At 47.5% G+C, this 23,861-nt stretch overlaps 2 protein-coding genes across 2 annotated transcripts; one reads left to right on the forward strand and one right to left on the reverse strand.

The window, feature by feature from the left end:
- Nucleotides 1–5,451: 5,451 nt before the first annotated feature.
- LOC119310275 (pentatricopeptide repeat-containing protein At5g14080-like) lies at nt 5,452–8,511 on the reverse strand. Its single transcript, XM_037586076.1, has 3 exons — nt 6,981–8,511; nt 6,363–6,893; nt 5,452–6,176 (listed from the first exon to the last, which is right to left on the reverse strand). The coding sequence occupies exons 1-2, from the start codon at nt 8,509–8,511 to the stop codon at nt 6,586–6,588; spliced, it is 1,839 nt and encodes a 612-aa protein (XP_037441973.1). The 3' UTR covers nt 5,452–6,176; nt 6,363–6,585.
- A 341-nt stretch (nt 8,512–8,852) lies between these two features.
- Nucleotides 8,853–15,635, forward strand: LOC119312067 (actin-related protein 7). Its single transcript, XM_037587792.1, has 7 exons — nt 8,853–8,930; nt 9,019–9,237; nt 11,905–12,046; nt 13,284–13,528; nt 13,713–13,896; nt 14,997–15,064; nt 15,149–15,635. The coding sequence occupies exons 1-7, from the start codon at nt 8,853–8,855 to the stop codon at nt 15,299–15,301; spliced, it is 1,089 nt and encodes a 362-aa protein (XP_037443689.1). The 3' UTR covers nt 15,302–15,635.
- The last annotated feature ends 8,226 nt before the right edge of the window (nt 15,636–23,861 follow it).

The raw sequence follows: 23,861 nt of genomic DNA on the forward strand, positions 1-23,861 counted from the left end.
CGCCGGCCGCATCCCGCACCCCGCCGCCCGCATCCCGCAGCTAGTGTTGCCCGCATCCCCCACTCCGCCGCCCGCATCAGGAACTCCGCCGCCCGCTCGGCCTCCCCACGCGGCCGACCTCCCGCCGCCGGCAGATCTAGCTGCAGGGCGTGCGGCCTCCCGTCCCCGCCCTCCCGCTCATGAGCTTGGCCGGAGAGGAAGAAGTTGTTACCTTGGGCGGCGGCCGGAGAAGAAACGCCACGGCGACCTGGGGGCGAGCTCCTCCGATCCTTCCTCCGGGCGGGCGCGGGACGAAGCAGCAGTCTGCTTTTCGCGAGCTCACGAGCGTGGCTTGCTCGTGTTTATTTCCACGCCTCGTACCGTCGTTGCCTGGGCGTGGATGTTTACACGCCCTTTTACACGAGCCGCTGGGAGCAGTTTTTCAGCTCGCATCGTGTATATTTGCTATACACGTCCATATAGATGATCCACTAGAGATGCTCTAAGGCCAGCTCCACCGCGCGACCCCAAAGGGACGTCCATTTTGCCCGGATTCTATCCGTTTGGATAGAGCGATGGGATCGTGTCCGGACCTGTCCTGGGATGCGGTGGCCATGCGCCCAGCGCACGACCGCATTCTTTGACCCCATCCTGTCCGCCTTCATTTTCAAACAACAACGTTTCAAATACCAGCGGCCTAGTTCACGCCAACGGCCCTAGTTCATGCAGGAAACTAAGCCAGCGGCCTATACGTCCTCGCCGGCAACACAGCCGGCCTCCAAAATGAATAGTTTTATTCGCCGGCAACACAACCAGCGGCCGGCAACACAGCCAGCCTTCAAAATGAATCAGTTTGTCGCCGGCACACAGTCAACGGCCCATCGGGCGGCACCCATGCCAGCCTCCAAAAAAGAACGGCCACGGCCGATCGGACGACCTAGTTCAGGCCGTCGGCGTCGAACATCTACTTCTGCCTGGCCTCGAACCAGTTCCTCGTCTTCTCGCTCATCTTGGTCAAGTCCACGCTCATGATCGCAAGGGCCACCTCCTTCGCTTTGGTTGCGGCATTGGTGGCCTCGATGTCGAGCTGCCTCTGCCTGGCCTTGACGTTGGCAGCCTCCTCTGCCGGGCTGCCTCCTCCATGTCGAGTTGCCTTTGTCGGGCCGCCTCCTCCATGTTAATATTCCCTCTCTTGGCCGCCTCCTCCATCTCAAGCTTCTCCCTTTGAAGCTCTAGGTATTACTTCATTTGCTCGTCCTTGCTTTGCTGCTTCTTATCGTCCCTCACATCCTTTTGAGACATCATGCCATGTAACGTCTCATGCAAGACCATGGATAAGGCATCACGTATGTCGTCCACCTTGAAGTTGGTCTTGCCTCTCGGCCTCTTCAATGCCTCGCCATCTCCACCTCCGGCGAACTTGGTCGTCTTCTTGCCTCTTCTCCTTTGAAGTTCACGGTATTGATCCTTGAACTTAGGGAAATTGTTGATGATCGTCCAACAATGCGTAAGAGTGAATGGCTTGTCACTGTGTCGGGCCTTGAATGCTTCCAAAGATTGAAATGCCTACACCACAAGATCAACAAGAATTGGACATGCAAACATATACAAGGCCGAAGTCTCATGACTGTAGCAAGGAAAGGACTAGGATGAGGAGAGCATACCATGTCCCCAACGCCGAGACCACTCACGGACCGTGCTTCAACGCTCTCAAATACGGCGCAATACTTGTTGCACTCTTGTTGGATGAACAACCACCTCTTTTGAATCGAGGTGATGCCACGGTTACTTGTGATTTGGTAGGGCTCAAACATCTTCCTTTCATGGAAAGTTTTGTGGACTCTCGTCCAAAAAACAAGGCCCTTTTGTTATGCGCCCGTCCTCGGATCTTGGCTAATCTCCATCCAACATTGGCAAATCAACTTGTCCTCTTGTGTATATGAACCCGTGCAAATGCTCTTCCTCCTCTTTTGTGCTTCCGCTCTTTGGGTGAGCTCGTCGATAAACAATGGCTCGCCACTAATATCAATGTCATTGCCTTCTTCTTCATCACCATCACCTTCGACATAGATGGCATCGTCTTCATGCCACGAGTCATCATGGTCGTATTCAGCACGGTCGTCGGCCTCTTCATCGGCAACGAATTGGGCGCGGCCATCCTGACTTTGGATCTCCTCGGTATCGTAGGCAGGGACATGCCCACCCTCGTAGATCACATCCTCCATGAACTGGTCATAGTAGGGGTCATCGACCGGTGGCATTGGTGTTGGCATTCCGTCGAACAAGACGTGGGGGGACAGCATGGTGCCCATAAACGGCGATCGTGCTTGCTTTCTTTGCATCTCGACAGATGGTCGGCCGCCGTTGCTGGATCCAGGGGTGACGTTGAGGTCGATGACGGCCCGGCGGGCGCGGGGTGGACGGCGCGATCACGCTCCGGCGACCCCGAGAAACGGGTCTAGCCGTCGTGCCTTGGCGGGGGTAAGCCGGGCGACATAGGCGTGGTCCACGACGTCGCCGACTGGCAGTGCGGAGGCCGGGCGACCGACGAGCCTGTGCTCGCCGGACCGACGGACGCTGCAGAGAAACCGGCCGGACGACAAATGCCAAGCATGAGGAGGGCGTGCGCTTTGTTGATGATGGCCTCCTTCTCCTCGACCTCGGCCTTGCGCCGCGCGGCCTCCATCGCGTCCAACTTGGCGATCTCCTCCGGCGCGCACTCCGACCGCGGCTTCCTTGGCGCCTTGGCCTTCTTCTTCTTGGCCATTCTGGGCGGGTCGACGGCCAGGCCGCCGGAGTTCGGCTGGGCATCGGCCATGGACGGGGGAGGGAGGGGGACGGCGGGACGTGGGAGGGTTTGGGGGGGAATGGCGCCAAAGGGGGCGCGGTGGGGTTTTGCTTTGTGTCACCGACAGGCGGGCCAGGGGCGGACAAGCGCGCGCGTCCCGCCTGTCCGCGCGTTGTCCGTTTAACCCCAAAATCGGCGCAAACTTGGGTCGGGGATGGGTCGAAAGCGGACACAAAACTGGCAAAAGTCCGTTTGCTCCCGCGCGCTGGGCCACTCGGTTCGTCCGTTTTACCCCAAATGAACGCGCGTGGACAGGATGGGGTCGCGCGGTGGAGTTGGCCTAACATCCTCAAGGGATGTCACGAAGCTATAGTGAAATGAATGTGTAAAACAAAGAAGGGATGTCAGGGTTACTGTGGCAAGCACTGTACGGATTTACTGTAGCATGTACAAGAATAAATCAAAAAATAATTTTATTGCATCATAATTTTATTTGTATGTAATTTTTATAAATGTATACAGTAGATTTGTAATTTGCAAATTAATTATAATTATTTTAGGCTTAACCATATGGATGTGAAGGAGGGATGTTATGGTTACTGTAGCATACGTGACATCCCTTGAGGATGTTAGAGGATCCGGTTCCCTTCCAGGAGGGATATTTTGGAGGTCCATTTCAAAGTTGTGAGCAACTCCAACATGCCACCGTTTGTCCGCGCGTGTCCGTTTATGTGAAAACGGACACAAAAGTAGGCCCAATGCGCCGATCCAAACAGACCCGTGTCCGCTTGTCGTCCGCCATGCGATCCACTTCTGGCTCAAATTTGAGTCTTATTTGCGTCGGCACGGATACGAGGCGGACATGTGCGACGTCCGTCTACTCCTCCCCCTGGCCCGTCAGTCGGTGGCACATAGGTCATTCTCTTCCTCCCATCGACAGCAAGCCCCCGGCCGCCCCACCCTGTTTCCGCCGACGCCCAGTTCTGGTGCCCTCGCCAGCAGTCTGCACCCACATACCTCCCCCGCAGCTCCTTCGACAACGCCGCTATGAGTGATATTTTTACACTCATTTCAACCTTGTTTAAAACCGAGATACAACAACAACAACAAAGCCTTTAGTCCCAAACAAGTTGGGGTAGGCTAAAGGTGAAACCCATAAAATCTCGCAACCAACTATTTAAAACCGACATATTTCACTAAAAAGAGATATTCGCTATGATATTGGCACTAATGACTAATAAATGTAAAGAATTTAACAAATCATTTATTTAATATATTTTCCATGGGAATTGGGTTAAAAAGGGAAGATATCACGTGGGAGAAAGAAAAGGAAGGAAAATAGAGAAGAAATTAATCACCAAGAGGCGTTAGAAGGACTCCAGAGCAAAAGACGGTGTTCCATGCGACCGCGAGGGTCTTGTTTCTTCATTCGCACCACCATGGACTATTATTTGTTGGACGCCGATATCTGCCAAACTTGTGGCACAAGGACCCCGGGAACGAATGCTCTCATCGTCACACATCGTGCCACGTCACCGCATGCATGCACAAATGATGAAACTGATGATGCCAGCAGAAATCTTTTGGGGTTTTAGATTTTAAAATGTTTTATCTCTTAAATGAAAAATCCGATTGAAAAACCAGTTTCACCTAAATCTGCCGCGACGAGATTTTCGAAACTAGATCTCATATTGATATATTTTGATGACTTTTTTGGTTAAAAGTTGCTATGTCTATTGCACATAAATTACTATGGTTGTTTTCACTGAAGTTACCATGATATGTTTTAACTACTCTTTCTTCTACGTTTAAAGTAAATTTTGACATGTCATAAAAAAAGAAATTAAGAAACTAAAACTTGCCAATGTCCACGGATTGCGTCTAGTTTTTGCAGTTGAGCGGAGCCGAGGGAGCCGGGATCGTACGCGTTTGGAGCCGAGCTAGCGTTTCTGAGCCGAGGGAAGCAGGGAAGGGATCGGAAGGAGCGACGGACGTTGGATGTAAGCAGGGGACACCTGGACAAATTTTGGCTAGGGTACGCACAGGATGGGCTTTGCAGCCGGTGTCCACGGATTTTTTTTTCCTGTGCAACCACACATGTTGCACATCCCCAGGGTCCGCCGTCGATGGTACGAGCTCGTCTGATGCTGCAGACACTTCTACCTCATCAGGTGGGACGCCACTCCCTTGACCGAATCCATGATTCCATTTGCGGAACTCCTCGGTGTGAAATTTCCAACAATGGAAGACCTGGATGCTCAAGCGCAGCTTCCAAGTTCAGACTAGCTAGGACAGGATGTTGAGGAGCTCAGTTGCAATTGCCTAGTTGTCTCTGCCACTTCTTTCCTACTTACCTCCTGATCGCCACTGCGCTGAAGATGCACGATACATGAAAATTCACTGTTTCTTTCTGGAATACTAGACTTTGGGTATATACACTGCCATTTTTATTGCATATCGTCTCCGCAGTACAATGTTAGACAACCCTGTGTGTGTTCATCTGAAACTGATGGTAGTTACACCTGTACAAACAAAGGATATGCCGCAGGTCACATGAATCGTGTTTCCTTCATGCGCTTCCTCTTGTGGTTATACACATGACTGCTATTTTCTGATGTTCATGGTCTGAGCATCTGATATGTTCAGCTTTAGCCATTTGCAATGCCAGAAGGGTAGTGGGAAAGTAGGAATTGCAATTATGGACCCTGCCTTCTCATTATCTGATCGCTCTACGGAACTATGCATATGTTTTTTCGACAATGGTTTTAACAGGTGCTTCAGTCAATGAAGACGACACAAGTATACAACATGCTTGAGTAACAGATGGGGTCGAATCCAGGACCACACCTCGGAGCATCTATGGACAATCTATTGAGGCATCTAAAATGTTGACAAAACACTCTTAATCAGAGAATATCTGGCCAAACCACAGAAACTCGATGCGCGGTTCCAAAAATGGAGTGCAGTATACGCCCTTGTTTTCAAGACATAAATCGAGCTGCATCCGCAACTGGGACCTTAGATGCAATGTAGGATGCCATCGTGAAAATGCCACCAAGACACGATCATTGCACTGATGCATCCCTCGGAGAACTTTTAGCAGTCTATGAGGAGCAGGAGATGAGATGGACAAGAATTGCCTGACCTTCTATAACACAATGAACCTGGTCATTTTCAGAATCCACTAGCCACCAACATTCTGATCCACCATCACCATCACCGTCATTGGCATACCCACTGTAGTGGCAGAACACCATCATAATGAACTGCTTCCTTGGAAGAAGGTACATTTCAATCTGCTCGCTCAATGTAATCCCGAACCATCGCCACATTATACCAGCCAAGCACAAGACCAATAAACACCAGATTTATCTTGCAGTAGGAGCAAAATAGAACAGTGGCCCAAAACCTGCAAGCAGAAGAAATTGTCGCTGAGGTGAATAATTTCCATATAATATGGTGCACAAATGACAACTAGACTCTTAGTCTTGATGATATTTGTGTGCGAAAACGCACAAAATTACAGAAGTCACATAATCATAAGAATACAAAGACTAACGATCTACAGTAAATGGTGATGCGAAAGAAATGATACCTCAGGATTGCTCAGAATAGATCAGCACAAACCAGATCTTTACAGAAATCTCGGTCATTTTCTCATTGGTAATTCTGAGAACTCGATGCATCAGAGGGAAGTATCAATCTCGCTTTGTGAAGCAATGCACTGAAGCCTGACCTCCAATAGTCTCAAGACACTTTGGGCATTCTTGGCAAAATGGAAAAGTGGTATCATATGATATGACCATTGAACCTGTGACTCAAGCATAATCATCTTCTATCAACTTCATCCATGGGCCAACTTCATTAACAAGCCCCTGAGAATGTAAATAACAGACCAATTTCCTGACATTTTGAAGGCTAGCAGAAGTGGAAAGAGAAGCCATGAGTTCATTCATTATATTCTGAAAAGCAGAGCTGCAGTAGCGTCTTATCCACTTTATGTGTTCAGAAGCCATTTCAATTTCCTCAACATCTGTTAGGCACTTCAACAGAATAACATGTGAATTCGAGCTCTCAATATTGGATGGAAGACTTGACATAACACCCAATGCTGTTTTGAAGCCACCTGAAAAAAATTCCAAGGATTACATTTACAAGGAGAGAACAGAAAAAATAAAGCAGCAATAATACCTGATAACGAGGACAGGAATACCTTGTTTACAGAGTGCAATGATAAACACAGTTAACACTGAACTAGCTAGTTTAGGATCCTGCGCTACAGATTTGTTAAAGATCTCCTCGGCCTGTTCATATTTGTTTTCTTGACACAACATAGTAATGACAGATGTGTATGTTGTACTATCTGGTGCCACTCCTTTCTGGACCATGTGATCAAACAGCTGTTGGAGTTGTTCACTTTCACCAATGTCTGCAAATTTTATTATAAGTATATTGTAGGTCTGCAGATTTGGACTACACCCACTGGTGAACATCTCATCCCACAACTTCTTAGCAGGCCTAAGGAGGTCATTTCTGCAGAGTGTTACCATGAGAGAATTGTATGATGAAATGCCAGGATCAAGCTTCTTCCTTTTTATCTCCTTTATCACATCATATGCCTCTCTGACCTTCCCTGCCTTGCCCAAGAATGACACCACCAAATGATACTCCCTCTCGCTCGTGCAATAGCCCTTATCCAAAAGCACTCTAAACATGTCCCACATCTCATCGCCCTTGCCATTCTTGCAAAGGCCCTCACAAAGTTGTACGAGCATCTGTATACTTGGAAATCTCTCCTTCCCTATCATGAACTTGCAGAACATAATTGCAGCATCAGCATCAATCTCTGACACCGAACAAACCAACAGATTCAACACATCGTCATCAATTGGGAAATCGCCTAATACAATCGCTTCCGCCATCTCCTTCGCGTCAGAAATCTGCCTTTCAGACACCAACGCAAGCAGAACCTCTCTGTAGTCCACCTTCCTTGGTGCAACACCGAGCTTCCTCTTCTGCTTCAAGATCCTCCCTTCCTCCTCTGCCCTTTCTGCTAACCTGAATCCCTCAGACACAATCCTGTATGCTACAAAATCCGGCTTCCATCCACGTAACCTCATATCCTCCAAAGCCCGCCAAGCATCCTCTATCCTCCGCTCCCGACACAGACCGTCGACAACCATCGCCGCGACAACAGACTTGTTGATCAAGCCCTCCCGATGGTGCACCGCGTCCACCAGCCGCAGGACCTCGTCCAGCCCGTCCCTCCTGCCCACACTCTTCGCAAACACCCCGAAGCCGACGGTGTCCAGCTCGGCGGCGCCGGCCAGCATTCTGCCGAACACCTTGCGCGCGGCATCGAGTGACCCGGACGACGCGAGCGCGGCGAGCAGGGAGTTGCCGAGCGGCGCGGGCGGCGCGGCGGAGTCCGGGAGGAGGCTGAAGTGCGCGAGCGCGTCGGGGAGGCGGCCGTGGCGGAGGAGCGCGGAGGCCGCGAGCGCGCGGGTGGCCGGGAGGAGCGGCAGCCGCGCGGCGCGGGCGCGGGCGAGCGCGGCGAGGAGCGACGGGAGCGTGGCCGGGTGGCCCGCGCGGGAGTGCGCCGCGAGCGACGCGAGGTGCGCGTGGAAGGCCTCCGGGCTCGAGGCGGGGGCGGAGGGCGGCGGGTAGGCCCGGCCGGAGACGGCGCGCGCGGCGGCGTGGCGGCGGAGGAGGAGCAGGCGCGGGGCGGGCCACGGTGGGGCCATGCTGGCAGCGACGGCCGGATGGCGCGAACCGCGTGTGCCTCACGGACCCACATTAAACGACGGAAAGCGTAAAATGAATTACACTTTCATTGTCCAAAAGCGTACTTCAGCAATACGTAACCGGCCTCTCGTCCGCGGCGGCCGCAGCAAGATCTCCTCTGCCGCGAGAGATTCTTCCTCCTCCCCTCTCGTCCGCTAAATCCTCCAAAACCTCTCCATCCCTTTCCCGCGAGGCCCAAAATTTTCAAAAATCCTCGGCGCGGCCCTCCCCTCGGCCCAAACCCTAGCGCCCGCATCGCCGCCGCGGAGTCGGAGCACCCCGCCTGCACCCGCCGCCGGCCATGGAGGCGGTGGTCGTCGACGCGGGGTCCAAGCTGCTGAAGGCCGGCATCGCGCTGCCCGACCAGGCCCCCGGGCTGGTGAGTCGCCAGATCTCCCCCGCTCCCCGTCGATTCGCTCGAGATTTCGCGGGACCCCCCTGTTCGATGCGTGCGTGCGTGTGGTCAGGTGATGCCCTCGAAGATGAAGACGGAGGTGGAGGAGAGCGAGGTGGCCGACGGCGCGGCGGCGGTGGTGGAGGAGGTGGTGCAGCCGGTGGTGCGCGGCTTCGTCAAGGACTGGGACGCCATGGAGGACCTGCTCACCTACGTCCTCTACAGGAACATCGGCTGGGAGATGGGGGACGAGGGCCAGATCCTCTTCACCGAGCCGCTCTTCACGCCCAAGGTCAGTGCCACCGCCCTCCCTGCTTCACTTCAGGCTCCTTTAAATGTGGTGGTGCCTAATAGGCTTGCTGGAAATTATGTCTGAGTTCAGGGTTCGATTTTACTAGGTTGCAGGATTGATTATGTCCGAGTTATGTGATTGTTGACACACCAACCTAATCTTCATGTTGGCTTATGTGATTCTGCATTGCCACCAGCCTAAATGACATTAGTTATTCCTTGTGGATGGGCTCAATTGCTCTGGATTATACGTCCATATAGTACACATTCCAACGAAAATACTCCACATTTAACCACTGAGCTATTGCGTAAGTCCACTTCTTCTGACAAGTTACTATGGGATGCACATAGTGAAAAGAAGAAATTATACAGTATAAACAAAGCAGCTTGCGCTAGCCACAAAGTCCATTTTTTAATGATCGCCTAAAAAACCTTCCCTGTTACAACCTCGATATATTAAAATCATTTGCTACATCCTCCAGTGGTTTCACGTGTGTTTTCTGCCCAATGCCCCATCATCAAACAGTTTAGTTCATGTTGACTTGATGGAAAGGTTTGGGTTTAGAACCACATTAAGCTCTCACTGATTATCCTATTCTATAATTCTCCTTATGCTATCTCTCAACTGATTTACTTGATTATGTGTCGATTATGTGTCAAGTCCTTTTGTTATTTGGTAGTGTGTTTGTGTAGTGGATTACACACACTACACAATTTTGGTATGGTTAGTTTTCTCTTATGTGAGTGTAGATGATGGACTCCAAAGATTTCTATGGTTACTGTGAGCCACATATCCAGTTTGTGATTTTTAATTCAAATCTTTGTGCGGTTTTGGTTAATTTTCGAATCTTACCACATAATTCTAGCTATGGGTCTTTTGATTTGATGTGTGTTATAATTCTACTGTATGTTATGCTCGTGGCCAACCTTGCCATAAAAAGTTGAAAAAATGGCCACCGCAAGTTTAGTAAAGTTAGCCTTTAACAAGTGCACCAGGAGGCTAAGAAAAGGGTAGTAAGTGTAAGTCACATTCTGATTTGTGGCAATGAAGCGAACTCATACCTAAACTACTTTTTCATGACTAGAGTTAGGCGTGGCATGGTTAGGCATCAAACCGGACACCCCCTAGCATAGTTACCAGATTCGCTACAGTAGGCGTCAAACCCCGATCCTGATCGACCGTCCCAGATCGGGGTTCGAATTCGTTCTGATCGGTCCGAGTTCCGATTCGTCGAACTGAGGCGAACCCAAAACGAAAATAGAGCCCATCTCACCGTGCCCTTGGCTGTAGTTGTCCTCTCGCATCACTCCACACTGTGCCCCACCGTGCATTGACACACGCAAGGAGTACGCAGCGGATAGACAGGAGGCCGCCGCCGAGGAGGTGAAGGAATCGTTGGTCACGAGCAGCGGCGGCGGGTGGTCCTTGGCTCTTTGCTGAGGAAGCTGGACGGAGTCGGGGGTGGATGGGAGAGTAATCTTCGGAGAAGAGGTGGAGGAGGAACGAGAGATGGCTGCAGCCGCCAGGCATGCCGTGCCATGAGTCCGCAATGGCGGCTAGGCCATGGCGCCGCAATAGAGTGTGAGGCAGTAGCTAGCTACAGGTCGATGTGCATAGTTAGGGTTGAGTCGTGGGTTAGTTGGGCTGCTTTGGCCCAACACGTCTAAAAATCTCATTGTTTTATCCTTTTTACAAATCGGAGATGGGGATATTCTATGGCTAATAGCTATGTGTTTACTCCCCCTAGGGAAAAGCCATGTGTTTACTAGACGAAATATTTATTATTTTATTATATACTCCCTCCGTCCCAAAATAAGTGTCTCAACTTTGTACTAAAGCTAGTACAAAAGTTTGAGACACTTATTTTGGGACGAAGGGAGTATATACTATATACTTTCATGTTGTGAACTGGAAACAATGAATTCGCGAACCCAATATCTGATTTGCGAATCATAGATGTATAATCCTATCGCATCCGATTTGTACGAGATGCCGAATTGCGAATGCAAACCGAGCGAATTGCGAATCTTGCAACTATGCCCCCTAGCCTAGAGTTTGAACATGTTATACATATAGAGCACAGTAGTCTTCCTGGTCCAGTGCTTTCCATATATTGATATCATTGGAATTGAATGAAATTCTAAAAGTGGCAGATATTGCATGATGTACCACTTCTAGTATAGTCTGAAGGCTAGCACGCACCATTTCTCGCTATGATAATATAAGGTGAAAAAGAAAAAGGACTCAGGCCATAATAATACATACCCCTTTTTTCTCGATCATTAAGGCCGTGGATTTGTTTCGATTTCGCTCTTACGGGTTTCATACATTTTTAAGGACCAGCTTTTGGTTGTTGTACTGTGCTATACAATCCAGTTAGTTGTGGAAGTCTTTACCAGTTCTGCTTCTGCTATTAAAAGGGAATACTCTCAAATGGTTAGTTTAGTAAGAGATAGAAATGTATATGCTTTTTCGAAAGCCTTTGCAATGCCACTTAAATAAGTTTTCATGATTCTTAATCTGCAAAACAATCTCTCTCTTGCTTGTTTGCTAAGCCTTTTCAATTTGACATTATCCATGTTTTAGTGCAGCTAAAGCATTTCTTTTACCAATCGTTTTGGTCTTGCATTTGGTTCTAATTCTCCAATTCTGTCATGCTCTCTGCAGGCTCTCCGGGAGCAATTAGTGCAACTTATGTTCGAAAAATTCAATGTATCAGGGTTTTATGACTCTGAACAGGCTGTATTGTCCCTTTATGCTGTTGGTCGCATTTCGGGTTGTACGGTTGACATTGGACATGGGAAAATAGGTAATATTACTAAATCTAGTTGTATTTGAACTTGAATTTTGGCTCTGTTGATTTCATATGTGGCCTTTGTGTAATATGTGTATGATATGATATTTCTGAAGCTATTGACTATGTTTCCTTGGTCTGGTAATTTTACGTTTAATACTTCTTTCAGTATCTTCTATTTACTCACTCTAGAATAACCTTGGTGAAAATCAGCACATATCGAAGGCTTGCAGGGAAAATATGCATTCCCTTTTGAGCTCAAAATTTGTGCAACACAATTGTCACCCACTGATTGATGGTCTGTAAGCACATTGCAAGAACATCATACAGGGATGGCAGAGATTCTTCTAAATGGTATTGCAATGTGCTTATGTTGACCCTCTTCAGTCAGTAATTTAGTTCACACACCATGATTTGTATTTCAAAAGTTTCAGTCTTGTGTTCTGGTGTGTGTCATTTGTACATATTGTGTCACATTGTCACATTTCCTTCATCTGAAGATCATTTCTCTCTGCAGCTTTATTTTTAAAAAGAAATCCTTGTTTTCTTGAACTGTTTGTTCATCTTCTTCTGTACTTTTAACCCAAATAGGGTTCCTCCCTCTTGGGCACAAGGTGTGCAGGAAATGTAACATTTTTTGTGTGTGCTTTGTCATCAGTAAATATATATTTTGTGTTAACTTTATAATCCAAGTTATCTGTACAGTTAACACAAGAAATCAGTAGGCATTGTTCATGGGCTTGTGAAGGAATACTAGCAGTCTGAATCCATGAACAAATATTCCATTTATAGTTTATTTGTTCAGTAGTTCAGATGTAAGTCGTAACTGTGCTTCACAACTGCTTTGTATTTGTATTAGTTCACGATTTGCATTTTGGTGGCTTTTTCCCCAGGAGCTTTTTTTATTTATATTTTTTTACTATTTTTGGATATGTTAATAAGTTAGGGTACTTGGCTACCCCTTTGTTACAGTCAGAACATAAATATTTCAGTTGGACTAGTATAGTTCAGTTAACTAGATTCTGCAGCATGATACATTAAAACCAAGCCAGCTAACTAAATTCTGCAGCACGATACAGCAATACCAAGTCAGCCAGTGTACAGATATATTGAGACCAGTCATTGGCTGTCCAGTGTGTGCTTACTAAATTAAACGGGATAAATTTTGATAAGTGCCCTTTTTCTGTGTTTTGACAAGCATTGTCGCAGTCAGAGCTTGAAGTGTATTGATGGTTTCTCTCTGTGTTACCAGATATTGCTCCAGTTTGTGAAGGTGCTGTTCAGCACGTAGCGTCAAAGAGATTTGAGATTGGAGGAACTGACTTGACAAACCTATTTGCGCAAGAACTAAAGAAGTCCAACCCATCAGTAAACATTGACATTTCTGATGTTGAGAGGCTGAAAGAGCAGTATGCATGCTGCACAGAAGATCAGTTAGCCTTTGAAGCTATAGCGAGTACATGCCAGCCAGAAACTCACACTCTTCCAGATGGACAGGTTCGTTATTACTTACATTACACTGTTTTGGTGTAAATGCTCACATCCACCTGTTCCTTTACATGTATAGAGAGCACTTGGTGTGCAAATTATCTGTACATCCTTAGATTGGTCAGATTCTTTGGTGTCTATTTATCACCTGAGTGTATAGAACATTTTTCTCTAAACACTTTTTTTCCTCCAGGTTATAACAATTGAAAAAGAGCGCTATATAGTTGGTGAAGCTTTGTTTCAACCAAGTATCTTGGGCTTGGAAGATTATGGTATTGTCCACCAGCTAATTACTAGTGTTTCAGACGTCGCATCGGAGTACCAAAAGCAACTGCTTGAGAACACTATGCTATGTGGTGGCACTGTATCTATGACTGGTTAGTTATTGCTATCCTCTGCAAGATGCGTTTTTATTTGTTGGAACTCTTGGGTTTGTCAATCTTATATTCTACATGGAAAATTCATGCCTATATTAAGTATAAATACTACTAGTAACCTGCTAGGCTTACTGTTTGTGGATGGTAATATATGCTTCCCCGTGACACATGGCATCATTAAAAAAGAAAAACTACATTCTGCATGGCACAATTATTAAAGTTCGATCGCTGTATGATTGATTGTCTGAATGGTAGTGGCATATGACCTATGCAGCAACGGTCTAGTTTGTTTCTATGCATATCCCAGAACTGAGGAAACGGAGCCGGTTTGGAAGTTCTCTCATTTGAGTACCCGTGGCATTGGGACCTGGGGATTTCATGTTGTTGGAAAGAAATCAGAATCTTATGTAGGACTCAGGAATATCTTGTACTCCTGTTAGTGTCCTGTGGATACGCAGATAACACAATCAACATTATGCTGAAAACGTGTGGTGGAGCATTTTGGAAGAGCTGTGGCTAGTAATGCTGGTTATAGCCATTGTTTTTAAAAGCAAGTACAATAATGGGATTATAGCCCGCATCCATGGCATTTTTGCCCATGTGGAGAGGGACATGAAAAAAATTGGAGTGGGCTCTCATGCAAGAGCCTAACTATATGCGTCCTCCTAGGCAAATGCAATAAATGTGAAGAAAGAGATAGAGAGAAGTACTCTTATAGCCAGCCTTATAGCTAACCTTGTTGTATGAGTGACTATATGACATGGCAACATCATATAGCCAACAGTTGGCTATGCTATTAACCATGCTCTAAGGTGTCCTGCCTTGGATGCTTAGGCGGCAGGGCGCCTAGGCAGCGCCTTCTAATTTTCCCCTCGTTAGGCGATTAGTCGTGTCGTCGCTTAGGCTTCAAGGCAGTGGGTTCTCGCCTTAGGATGCCTTACCGACATCAACAAGCAGGTATTGTATTTCAGCAGTTCAGATAATCATTACTTGCAGGCTTCATTTTTATTTTCATTGCTTCCTTGCTTATGCTCATGTTGATCATAACCGAAGTTCATAGCGGATAACTAACCCTTTTTTTTTGCTCACTTTTCTCGAAGGTTTCGAGGACAGGTTTCAGAGAGAAGCGAATCTGTCAGCTTCCGCGATCCGCCCGACTCTTGTGAAGGTAAACCCCCTCCGTCATCTCCCTAAACTGCGGCGCGGCATTCCCAGTTACTAACCCGGCCTCAACCTGCGTTCCTCCGTCCAGGCCCCGGAGTACATGCCGGAGGACCTGGCGCGGCACTCGGCGTGGCTGGGCGGCGCGATCCTGGCCAAGGTGGTCTTCCCCCAGAACCAGCACGTGACCAAGGGCGACTACGACGAGACGGGCCCGTCCATCGTCCACAAGAAGTGCTTCTGACCGACTGAGAACCAGCACTTCACTCGAGTCACAGGATGCTCGTGCGTCACACCGTACGCGTACGTGTTGGCAACTGATAAATGATGTGTGTAGGGGCCAGCGGCACTGGCACCGGCCCTTCCTCCTCTGATGCTGGGCGCCTCTGAGAGCCATTCATGGCCTCTGGCTCTGCCTCTGGTTTGGATGTGTCATTGCTGCTAGCTTGGCTAGCTAGATTATGGAGTAGCTAGCTAGCTATTCAGATTGCCGTCTATTTTTTACTAGGAGTGCTAGCCCATTGTACCTGTGTCGTACCAGATGAAATTTGTTCGCGGGATGTGCATCGCGCTGCTCTCTCTCTTTCTCTCTCACGCTGCGTTGTGCTGTTTTAGCCCGTTGGACGAAGGCTACGAAAATGTTACGAACGTTCTCTTCTCTGTGTAGCAGTAGCATGGGTCTGTCGTGCGCACGCTCACCGAGTTGTGGACGCTGGCGGCAAGAAGAGCAGGGCTTCTCTGGCCGTCCAGCCTCCAGTCTCTCTCTGCGCCGTGGAGAAGTTGGTTGAAATTGATGTCGAGGACCGGTCCACATACGAGTTGGTAGGAAAATTGATGGTGACGTACATACATACATACCGTCCGGCCCCCGGACATCCCCTGCCATCGCCAATCTCCAGTTAATGGTTCCTACAGTATCCCGCTCGGACAGGCCCTTCCTGCGACATCCATCCAACGGGAAGGGGCCAAACTTCCTCCACAGTGCTCGCCGTCGCCGGCCCGCTTCGTGTCAGCACGCGATTCACTCAATCCATTCACTCGCTCACTCAATCGATTCCCAGTTTCATTTCAAGGATTCATTCAGTTTTACCACCACGAGGTAGCACAGCGCAATGCACGGCCTCATTCAATCAGCCGGTACCCCACCCGCCTGCGAGGCTGTCCAACCATAGAAAGGAAAAGGCTAGCACTGTGCGAACCTCCATAATGAGCAGCCCCTGATGCCGTCCGCCCGTCCGACGACGATGAGGCTCCGACAGCGACATGACACGCCGCCATGCCTGTCCAGCAGGATCTTGGTCGAGAGGGTTTTGCATTGCATGCACCAACAGTGGGGTGCGGTGGGGTGCCCGATCTGGGGCGCCCAACAAAAGCTGCTCGCGGTCGTCTAAGCCGAATAATTGGCTTTCGGGTTGTATAATGCGCTTGCGGATTAGATTAGGGCCCGTGTGGTGGTGTGTGCGGCCAATGGAAGTTGTCCATCTTGTCTCTGGTGGTGGTGGGAGCCGTATGTTTTATTAGGAGAGGGGGGCGGCTAAGAATGCCCGTCATGTGGGTTTCGCCCTGTCAAACAGACCCGTCTTAGTCCTTGTCGGGCTAAGTAACAGGACGGCGCTGCTGCCAGCATACGTTACACTTACACGATGGATCTTTGCTAACAAACACTTGATACGGCGAACACACCGTTTTTTTTTCTTTCAAAATTGCAGCATTCATGCATTCATGAAGGAAAAAAGAGTTGTGCAAACCGGGCGAAAATCAGAGCCCAGTTGATTATAGAAAGCAGGGCGAAAACCCTATACAGGACAACCCACTCCGGAGCCTTTGCTCCGACTCACAGACACAAACATCAAACACGTCGACCCCAAGGCCGAGCACCAGGCGAGCCACAGGTTCCTTCACCCAAGCAACCCCGAGGTGAAACCCTACACCCAAATCCGAAGACGCCGCTCCGACATCCAACGCCAACCCCAAGGCCGCGCACTAGGCGAGCTGTCGGTTCCGTCACCCAAGCAACTCCGAGCTGAAACCCTACAACCAAATCCAAAGGCGCCGCTTCGACATCCACGCCGACCCCAAGGCCGCGCACCAGGCGAGCTGCCGGTTCTGTCACCCGAGCAACTTGGAGCTGAAACCCTACAACCAAATCCAAAGACGCCGCTCCGACATCCACGCCGACCCCAAGGTCGCGCACCAGGCGAGCCATCGGTTCCGTCACCCGAGCAACTTGGAGTTGACACCCTACAACCAAATCCAAAGCCGTCGCTCCGACATCCACACCGACCCTAAGGTTGCACACTAGGAAAGACGCCTTCTTTGTCGTCCTAGCAAGCATAGCCAACACCATACAACCATCTCTGGAGTCGCCGCTCCGACCTACAGACGAAAACAACACACACTCCGACCCCGAGGCTGCGTACTAGGTGAGCCGCCTGCTTCGTCACCCAAGCAACCGGAGCCGACACGCAACGACATTATCTGAAGCTGGAGCTCCGACATCCACACGAGCCTCGAGGTCGCACACTAGGCTGGCCAACAACACTGCCACCCAAGTGACCAATGCCGACACCCTTCCACGATGACGACATCAGGATCACCGCTCCGCACTAGCCCTGAGGTCGCACACCACCCAAGCCGATGGCTCCTAGGCCAAGATCACTCCAGAATGATGCCTCCAAGAAGGACCGCGACACCAGTGCGCCGCCATCATCCACTCTAGGAACCTGAAACAAGGGTTTCCCCCGGAGTACGAGAGAGGAGGGCGTACGCCCTCGGACAAGAAGATTGTAGGATCGAAAGTATGTCTAGAGGGGAGGGGTTGATTAGACTACTTGACCAAATAAAAACTTATCATTTTCCCAATTTAGTTGTAGGCAAGTTTTAGCAATTCTACGAAGTCAAGCAACACGCTACACATGCAAGTCTAAGAGTTATGCAGCAGAAAGTAAAGACTTTGCATATGAACATAAAGGCTGGATTGAAGAAATTAAACGCAATGAAGACACGGTGATTTTTGGTGTGGTTCCGATAGGTGGTGCTATCGTACGTCCACGTTGATGGAGACTTCAAACCGCGAAAGGTAACGGTTACAAGAGTCCATGGAGGGCTCCACCCACGAAGGATAACAGTTGCACGAGTCCACGGAGGGCTCCACCCATGAAGGGTCCACGAAGAAGCAACCTTGTCCATTCCACCATGGCTTACATCCACGAAGGACTAGCCGGACTCGGGGTAGATCTTCACGAAGTAGCTGATCTCCTCGCCCTTACAAACTCCTTGGTTCAACTCGACAAGATCTTGGAGGCTCCCAAGTGACACCTAACAAATCTAGGAGACACCATTGACCAAAAGGTAATAGATGTTGTTGTTGATGATGAACTCCTTGCTCTTGTGCTTTAAAAGTTAGTCTCCTCAACACTCAATCACTTTATCACATATTTGACTTGGGCAGGAGAAGGATTGGAGTGGAAAGCAACTTGGGGAGGGTAGAAATCAAGGTTCAAATGGTTGGATTGAAATGCCTTGATCTCAACACATGAGTAGGTGGTTCTCTCTTAGAAAATGAAAGGTGGAAGTGTAGTTTCATTCTGATGGCCCTCTCATAGAGAAAGTGGGGGTGGAGGGGTATATATAGTTGTTGGTGCAATATCTGCCCTCCCGTGTTTTCGAGATTGTTGACAGAAACATGCATGGACTGATTTGTTTGCTAGTGCACACAGAGAGAAATCGTCCATGCAGAACCGAAGAGAATGTTGTCTCCGATGCCATGTTCGAGGAACTTCATCGAAGAATATCTGTGTTGCAGAGAAGATTGAGCTACATCTACTGAAGACATGTAGGCGAGAATATTGTTGTGAAGGAGCTAACCCCTCTAAAAGTTTATTGTTGATGTGAAGCAACCAGTTCGGTGGTTCAGTACGAAGAAGATTGGATGCAGCGAATGGAAGTCGAAGACAAAGTGAAGACGTAGTATTCATTTCGTTGTTATTCTTTCATTCATTTGAGTTATAGGACCTCCGTACTATTAAGATGGGTATAGGTTCTCGAAGCTTAGATCCGTTGTGATGCTTAGCCCTAAACCTATGCAAGACTGAGAGAAATCTCTTTATCTTTCGAAAGGTTACCTGCCAACAGTGGACGTTGTTCCTCGTGCTACAGGATATATCTTTCGAACTAAGGAGTTAGCATTACTTGCCCCACAAGGAATGTTACCATTGCACTCAATTTCTGACCGTTGGACTCATGTCGTTCGACCATTTGGTATTTTTCCTTCAGGGAAGGCTGCGGCTATAAATAGCCACCCCACTCCAACGTTACCCATTGGCTGCTCCACTTAAGATTTCTGAGAAGATTGATTGAGAATCCCCACTCCAAGTGATTTGAGTTTAAGGTCCATCGAGAGAAAAATCAAGAGCCCAAAACTTAGACAGTGGTTGAGCATCACAATAGTTTTGAGTTAGAGTTCTTGTACCTATTACTCTTGAGAGCTACGCACTCTCTAGACGGATAGGTGTCGGCTCGAGTGTTGAAGAGTTGTTATCCTCACCGAGAAAGATCTTCAACAACCAAGAGTCATTGTGGTTCGCGAAGAGGTCTATCGAGGTTTGGAGATCGCCAACAAGTATCTACCACGAGTGAAATCAACTGGACTCAGATCAGACCCGAGTTGAAGGAGATAGGGCGAAGAGAGTTTATCTTCTGTGTTAAATCACAACCCCTCCAACCAGACGTAGTCCTTTGGCAGAAGGGAGAACTGGTCCACCAAATCCATCTGTCGCCATCGTGCACCACTGGTTCATTCTACTTTACTGCTTATCTTCAGCAGTTTATTTTTCGTGCTCTGTGATGATAGATTATCTGATCAATCATTGTATGTTGCATATCATTCTTTTCTGTCCTCTCCGTCCATCTCGTATGTTATAGTTCGTTGCACATCTTGTTGCATTCTCATCATTCTGTTTAGACGCCCCAGTCGTATAATCTACTTGTTGTACTTATCCTTTTAGACTCGTGTGCTTTCTCTGCTTCAATTTCATTCACCCAGTCTCCCCTTTTTGTGTGCTTTTCTTTCGTAGTTCTTATCCTGTTTTCATCCATGCCACTGCATCTGTTCGCATATTGCATAACCATCATTATTGTCAAACCTATGATATCAGATGCTCAGACTATTATTGCTTCCTTCTTTGTTAAATATGTTCCTCTCTAGTGTGCTTGATTAAGTTCTTTTCTACCGAACCTTATTTATGCTGTTGTGTTTGGGATCAGTTCAAAACATTCGCAAGAATTTTTGAGTCTCCCATTCACCCCCTCTGGTCGATATACTCTTGGTCCTAACAATTGGTATGAGAGTAGGTACTCCCTGTCTCTGTTTATTAAAGGTCTAACAACATTGGAGTTTTGAGTATGTTGTATGCAGGTAGATCCCCACACTTTGAAAGATTTCCTATCTTCGATGGAAATGACTATATCTACTGGAAAGAGAGAATGAGAATCAGACTTCAAGACATCAACATAGAACTGTGGTAGATTGTGGAAAATGGATATACCATTCAGCACCCTGATGCTCCAAATTCTGTTGACAAAGCTATGTTGCAGTTGAATGAACAAGCAAAGGATATCATCTGCGAAAGTATCTCGAAGGACATTTTCATTCTGTTCCAAAAGCTTGACACTGCAAAGCAACTTTGGGATGCTATAAAAAATGCTCATGAAGAATTCATTTCCAGAACAGATCCTCACACTCAAATGCTTCGTGCAATGTTTGCTGGTTTCAGAAGTCTTCATAAGGAAAGTGCTATGGAACTCACTGTTCGGTTGACCAATATTGTTAAAAGACTTCATCAACGTGGAGTAAGAGATATCACCGATAAAGATGTGGTCAATAGGCTACTGAGTGCTCTTGATGCAACATTTGATCTAATAGTAACTGAAATCAAGCAAATACCAGACTTTGAAGAACTTCACTACATCGAGGTCATGACACTATTGTCTATTCATGAAGAAAAGTGGAACTTGAAAATGGAGATCAAGAATCTTCTTCGGAAAGTGAAGGGGAAATTCTTTCACACTATGACAGTTCACAAGAAGAGGATGTCAAGAATCAACACAATATCACAAGAGAACTAGAAATGCTCACTGAAAGGCTAAGTGATCTCAGGAGATAGAATCTGTGTCTCACAAATGATGACGAACTTGATTTTCCTGAATCTTCGAGAAAATTACGTCCGAAAGAAATGAAGTGCTCCAAGTGCAAACAATTCGGTCACCTCATAGCAGACTCTCCTTGCTGGGATAGAAAACCAAGCAACAGATGGATGTACCTTCACGGAAATGGATTCACCCGAATGGATCATCACACTAAGCTCTCAAAGAATAATGAATCTTCATCATCCTCTTCGACGACACCAGTCATTGACGTACAAACCAGAGCAACCATCAAATTTAACTTGAAGAAAATATCACAGCTGAATAGAGTATGTGCTAAAATGAAAATATAATCTGATGATGAGACATCCAAATCAGAATCAGAAGATGACAAGCTTCACAGAAAGATAAGAAGAAGAAATTCTTTCGTAGCCTATGAATCATCAGACAAATCACTCGAATCAGACATTGATGACGATGCTTCAAGTGATCATGAACCAAACGCATTCTGTCTCATGGCAAAGACCTATAAGGATCAAGTATTAGCAAAACACCAGAAATCTATGAACGAATATTCTCCTGAATATATTGCCTATGCTAAACTGGTTAAGATTGCAAAATCTCATCAAGATGAGCTTGAACAACTTGAGAAAAATCTTAGGAAAACCGAAGGATTACTGGTCGAAGAGATGGAGAAGAATCAAATGTTGATCGAAGAGCATGATGCTTTTTCTTCAACTATTGATGATCTTTCCAACCGATATGATTCCCTTATAGATGACTACGAGAGTTTATCAGATGAACTCCTTAACAGGAATCAAGAAATCGAGTCACTGAAAGAGTCTCATAACATGCTTACAAAAGAAAAAGCTTCTCTCTTCGCCGAGCAATCCAAATGTCTTCCTGATGATTTTGCGCCTCCTTGCTTAAAATGCCTAGAACTCAGCCATGCTGAAACATCTAATGCTGACATCGAGAATATTGCAACGATTACGAATGATATTTCTAACCCCTCTTTCAAGGAATTTTTTGCTATCTCTAGACAGGAATGCTAAAGAGCCTCAAAGGGCATCAAACTCTTTGTGATGTGCTCAAGAAGTCAATACTACACAAAACCCCCTCAAAGGAAGGATTGGGTTTTGAGAGAAAAACTCAATGTTGATGGAACCTATTGGACTCCCGAGCAATATCCTTGAACGAGTTGGGTTCTTGCTAAAAGTAAAACTCTCAAACTCGCAATTCCATCTAGTTATGAGACTTCCATTTCTGTTGTTTTTAACGAGTTTGATGACACAAACTACATATTCTTCAAACAATAGAATGGTAAGGTTTTCGCTCGGTATGCTGGGACTAACTACAGGTCTGGTTCACCCAAGAACCAAATCTGGGTGAAGAAGTGGATCATTGAAAATTTATCTATCACTGCTAACTTGAATATGCAGAGTAATTCTCTTCGAGGAAATGATTATCACTCGCAGATTGGCACTGAAATTTCCATGAATGGATATCTGTCAAACCTTCGACAGAAGGAGTACATGCGTACTTCCTCGAATCATTATATTCATGTCTCTAGAAACAATTTCAATGCATATTCATATGATTACTCTCGATATGCCATTAGTAGAAAAGGGGGCATCAGTCCCGGTTCGTAAGGGCCTTTAGTCCCGGTTCTTGAACCGGGACTAAAGGGTCGTTACTAATGCCTCCCCCCTTTAGTCCCGGTTCTAACACGAACCGGGACAGATGTGCCTCCACGTGGCCGGTGCGTCGAGCCCAGGCAGGAGGGCCTTTGGTCCCGGATGGTGGCACCAACCGGGACCAAAAGGCATCCACGCGTCAGCATTTCAGTGGCCGTGGTTTTTGTTTTTTTTGAAGGGGGGGGGGTTGGGGGTTTTGGGGGGTTAATTTAGGTGTTTAATATATTGTGTTAGCTAGCTAATTAATAGAGAGAAGTGTCCTCTCTTATGTCCATGCTTGGTCGACGCTACGTACTGTACATAGAGAGGCCCTCGACACGCTAGCTAGTAAGAAAATGAAGTGAACCATTAAGTACAGAAGTTCTTCATGCATACCGAGAGAAGTGATCGATCAACCTCTCCTTCTCCGAGAGATTGGTCGAACAACAAGTTTTCGTATTATCTATCCGACGCTACTGGCTACATACATATACAATATGTAAAATCTCTTACAATCCCCTAGCAATTGAAATCAATTTCCACATGATATTCTCCGGCTTTATTGATGATGTGGTCAAGAAAGAATCCCGCCAATTCCTCTTGAATTGCTTTCATGTGATCTTGTTCTAGGAGTTCATCCCGCATCTGCCATATACAGGACAACCCACTCCGGAGCCTTTGCTCCGACTCACAGACACAAACATCAAACACGTCGACCCCAAGGCTGCGCACCAGGCGAGCCAGAGGTTCCGTCACCCAAGCAACCCCGAGGTGAAACCCTACAACCAAATCCGAAGACGCCGCTCCGACATCCAACGCTAACCCCAAGGCCGCGCACTAGGTGAGCTGCCGGTTCCGTCACCCAAGCAACTTGGAGCCAAAACCCTACAACCAAATCCAAAGGCGCCGCTTCAACATCCACGCCGACCCCAAGGCCGCGCACCAGGCGAGCTGCCGGTTCCTTCACCCGAGCAACTTGGAGCT

This window comes from Triticum dicoccoides, chromosome 5B, assembly GCF_002162155.2.
Source record: "Triticum dicoccoides isolate Atlit2015 ecotype Zavitan chromosome 5B, WEW_v2.0, whole genome shotgun sequence".
Lineage (NCBI taxonomy): Eukaryota > Viridiplantae > Streptophyta > Magnoliopsida > Poales > Poaceae > Triticum > Triticum dicoccoides.

Bases quoted from the DNA above. Each gene is read 5' to 3' on its own strand.
- LOC119310275 (XM_037586076.1), bottom strand. From the start codon at position 8,511: ATGGCCCCACCGTGGCCCGCCCCGCGCCTGCTCCTCCTCCGCCGCCAC. The intron at 6,894-6,980 runs GTATTCCTGTCC...AATTTTTTTCAG, and splicing joins CATTGCACTCTGTAAACAAG to GTGGCTTCAAAACAGCATTG.
- LOC119312067 (XM_037587792.1), top strand. From the start codon at position 8,853: ATGGAGGCGGTGGTCGTCGACGCGGGGTCCAAGCTGCTGAAGGCCGGC. The intron at 12,047-13,283 runs GTAATATTACTA...CTGTGTTACCAG, and splicing joins CATTGGACATGGGAAAATAG to ATATTGCTCCAGTTTGTGAA. The intron at 13,897-14,996 runs GTTAGTTATTGC...CTTTTCTCGAAG, and splicing joins TGGCACTGTATCTATGACTG to GTTTCGAGGACAGGTTTCAG.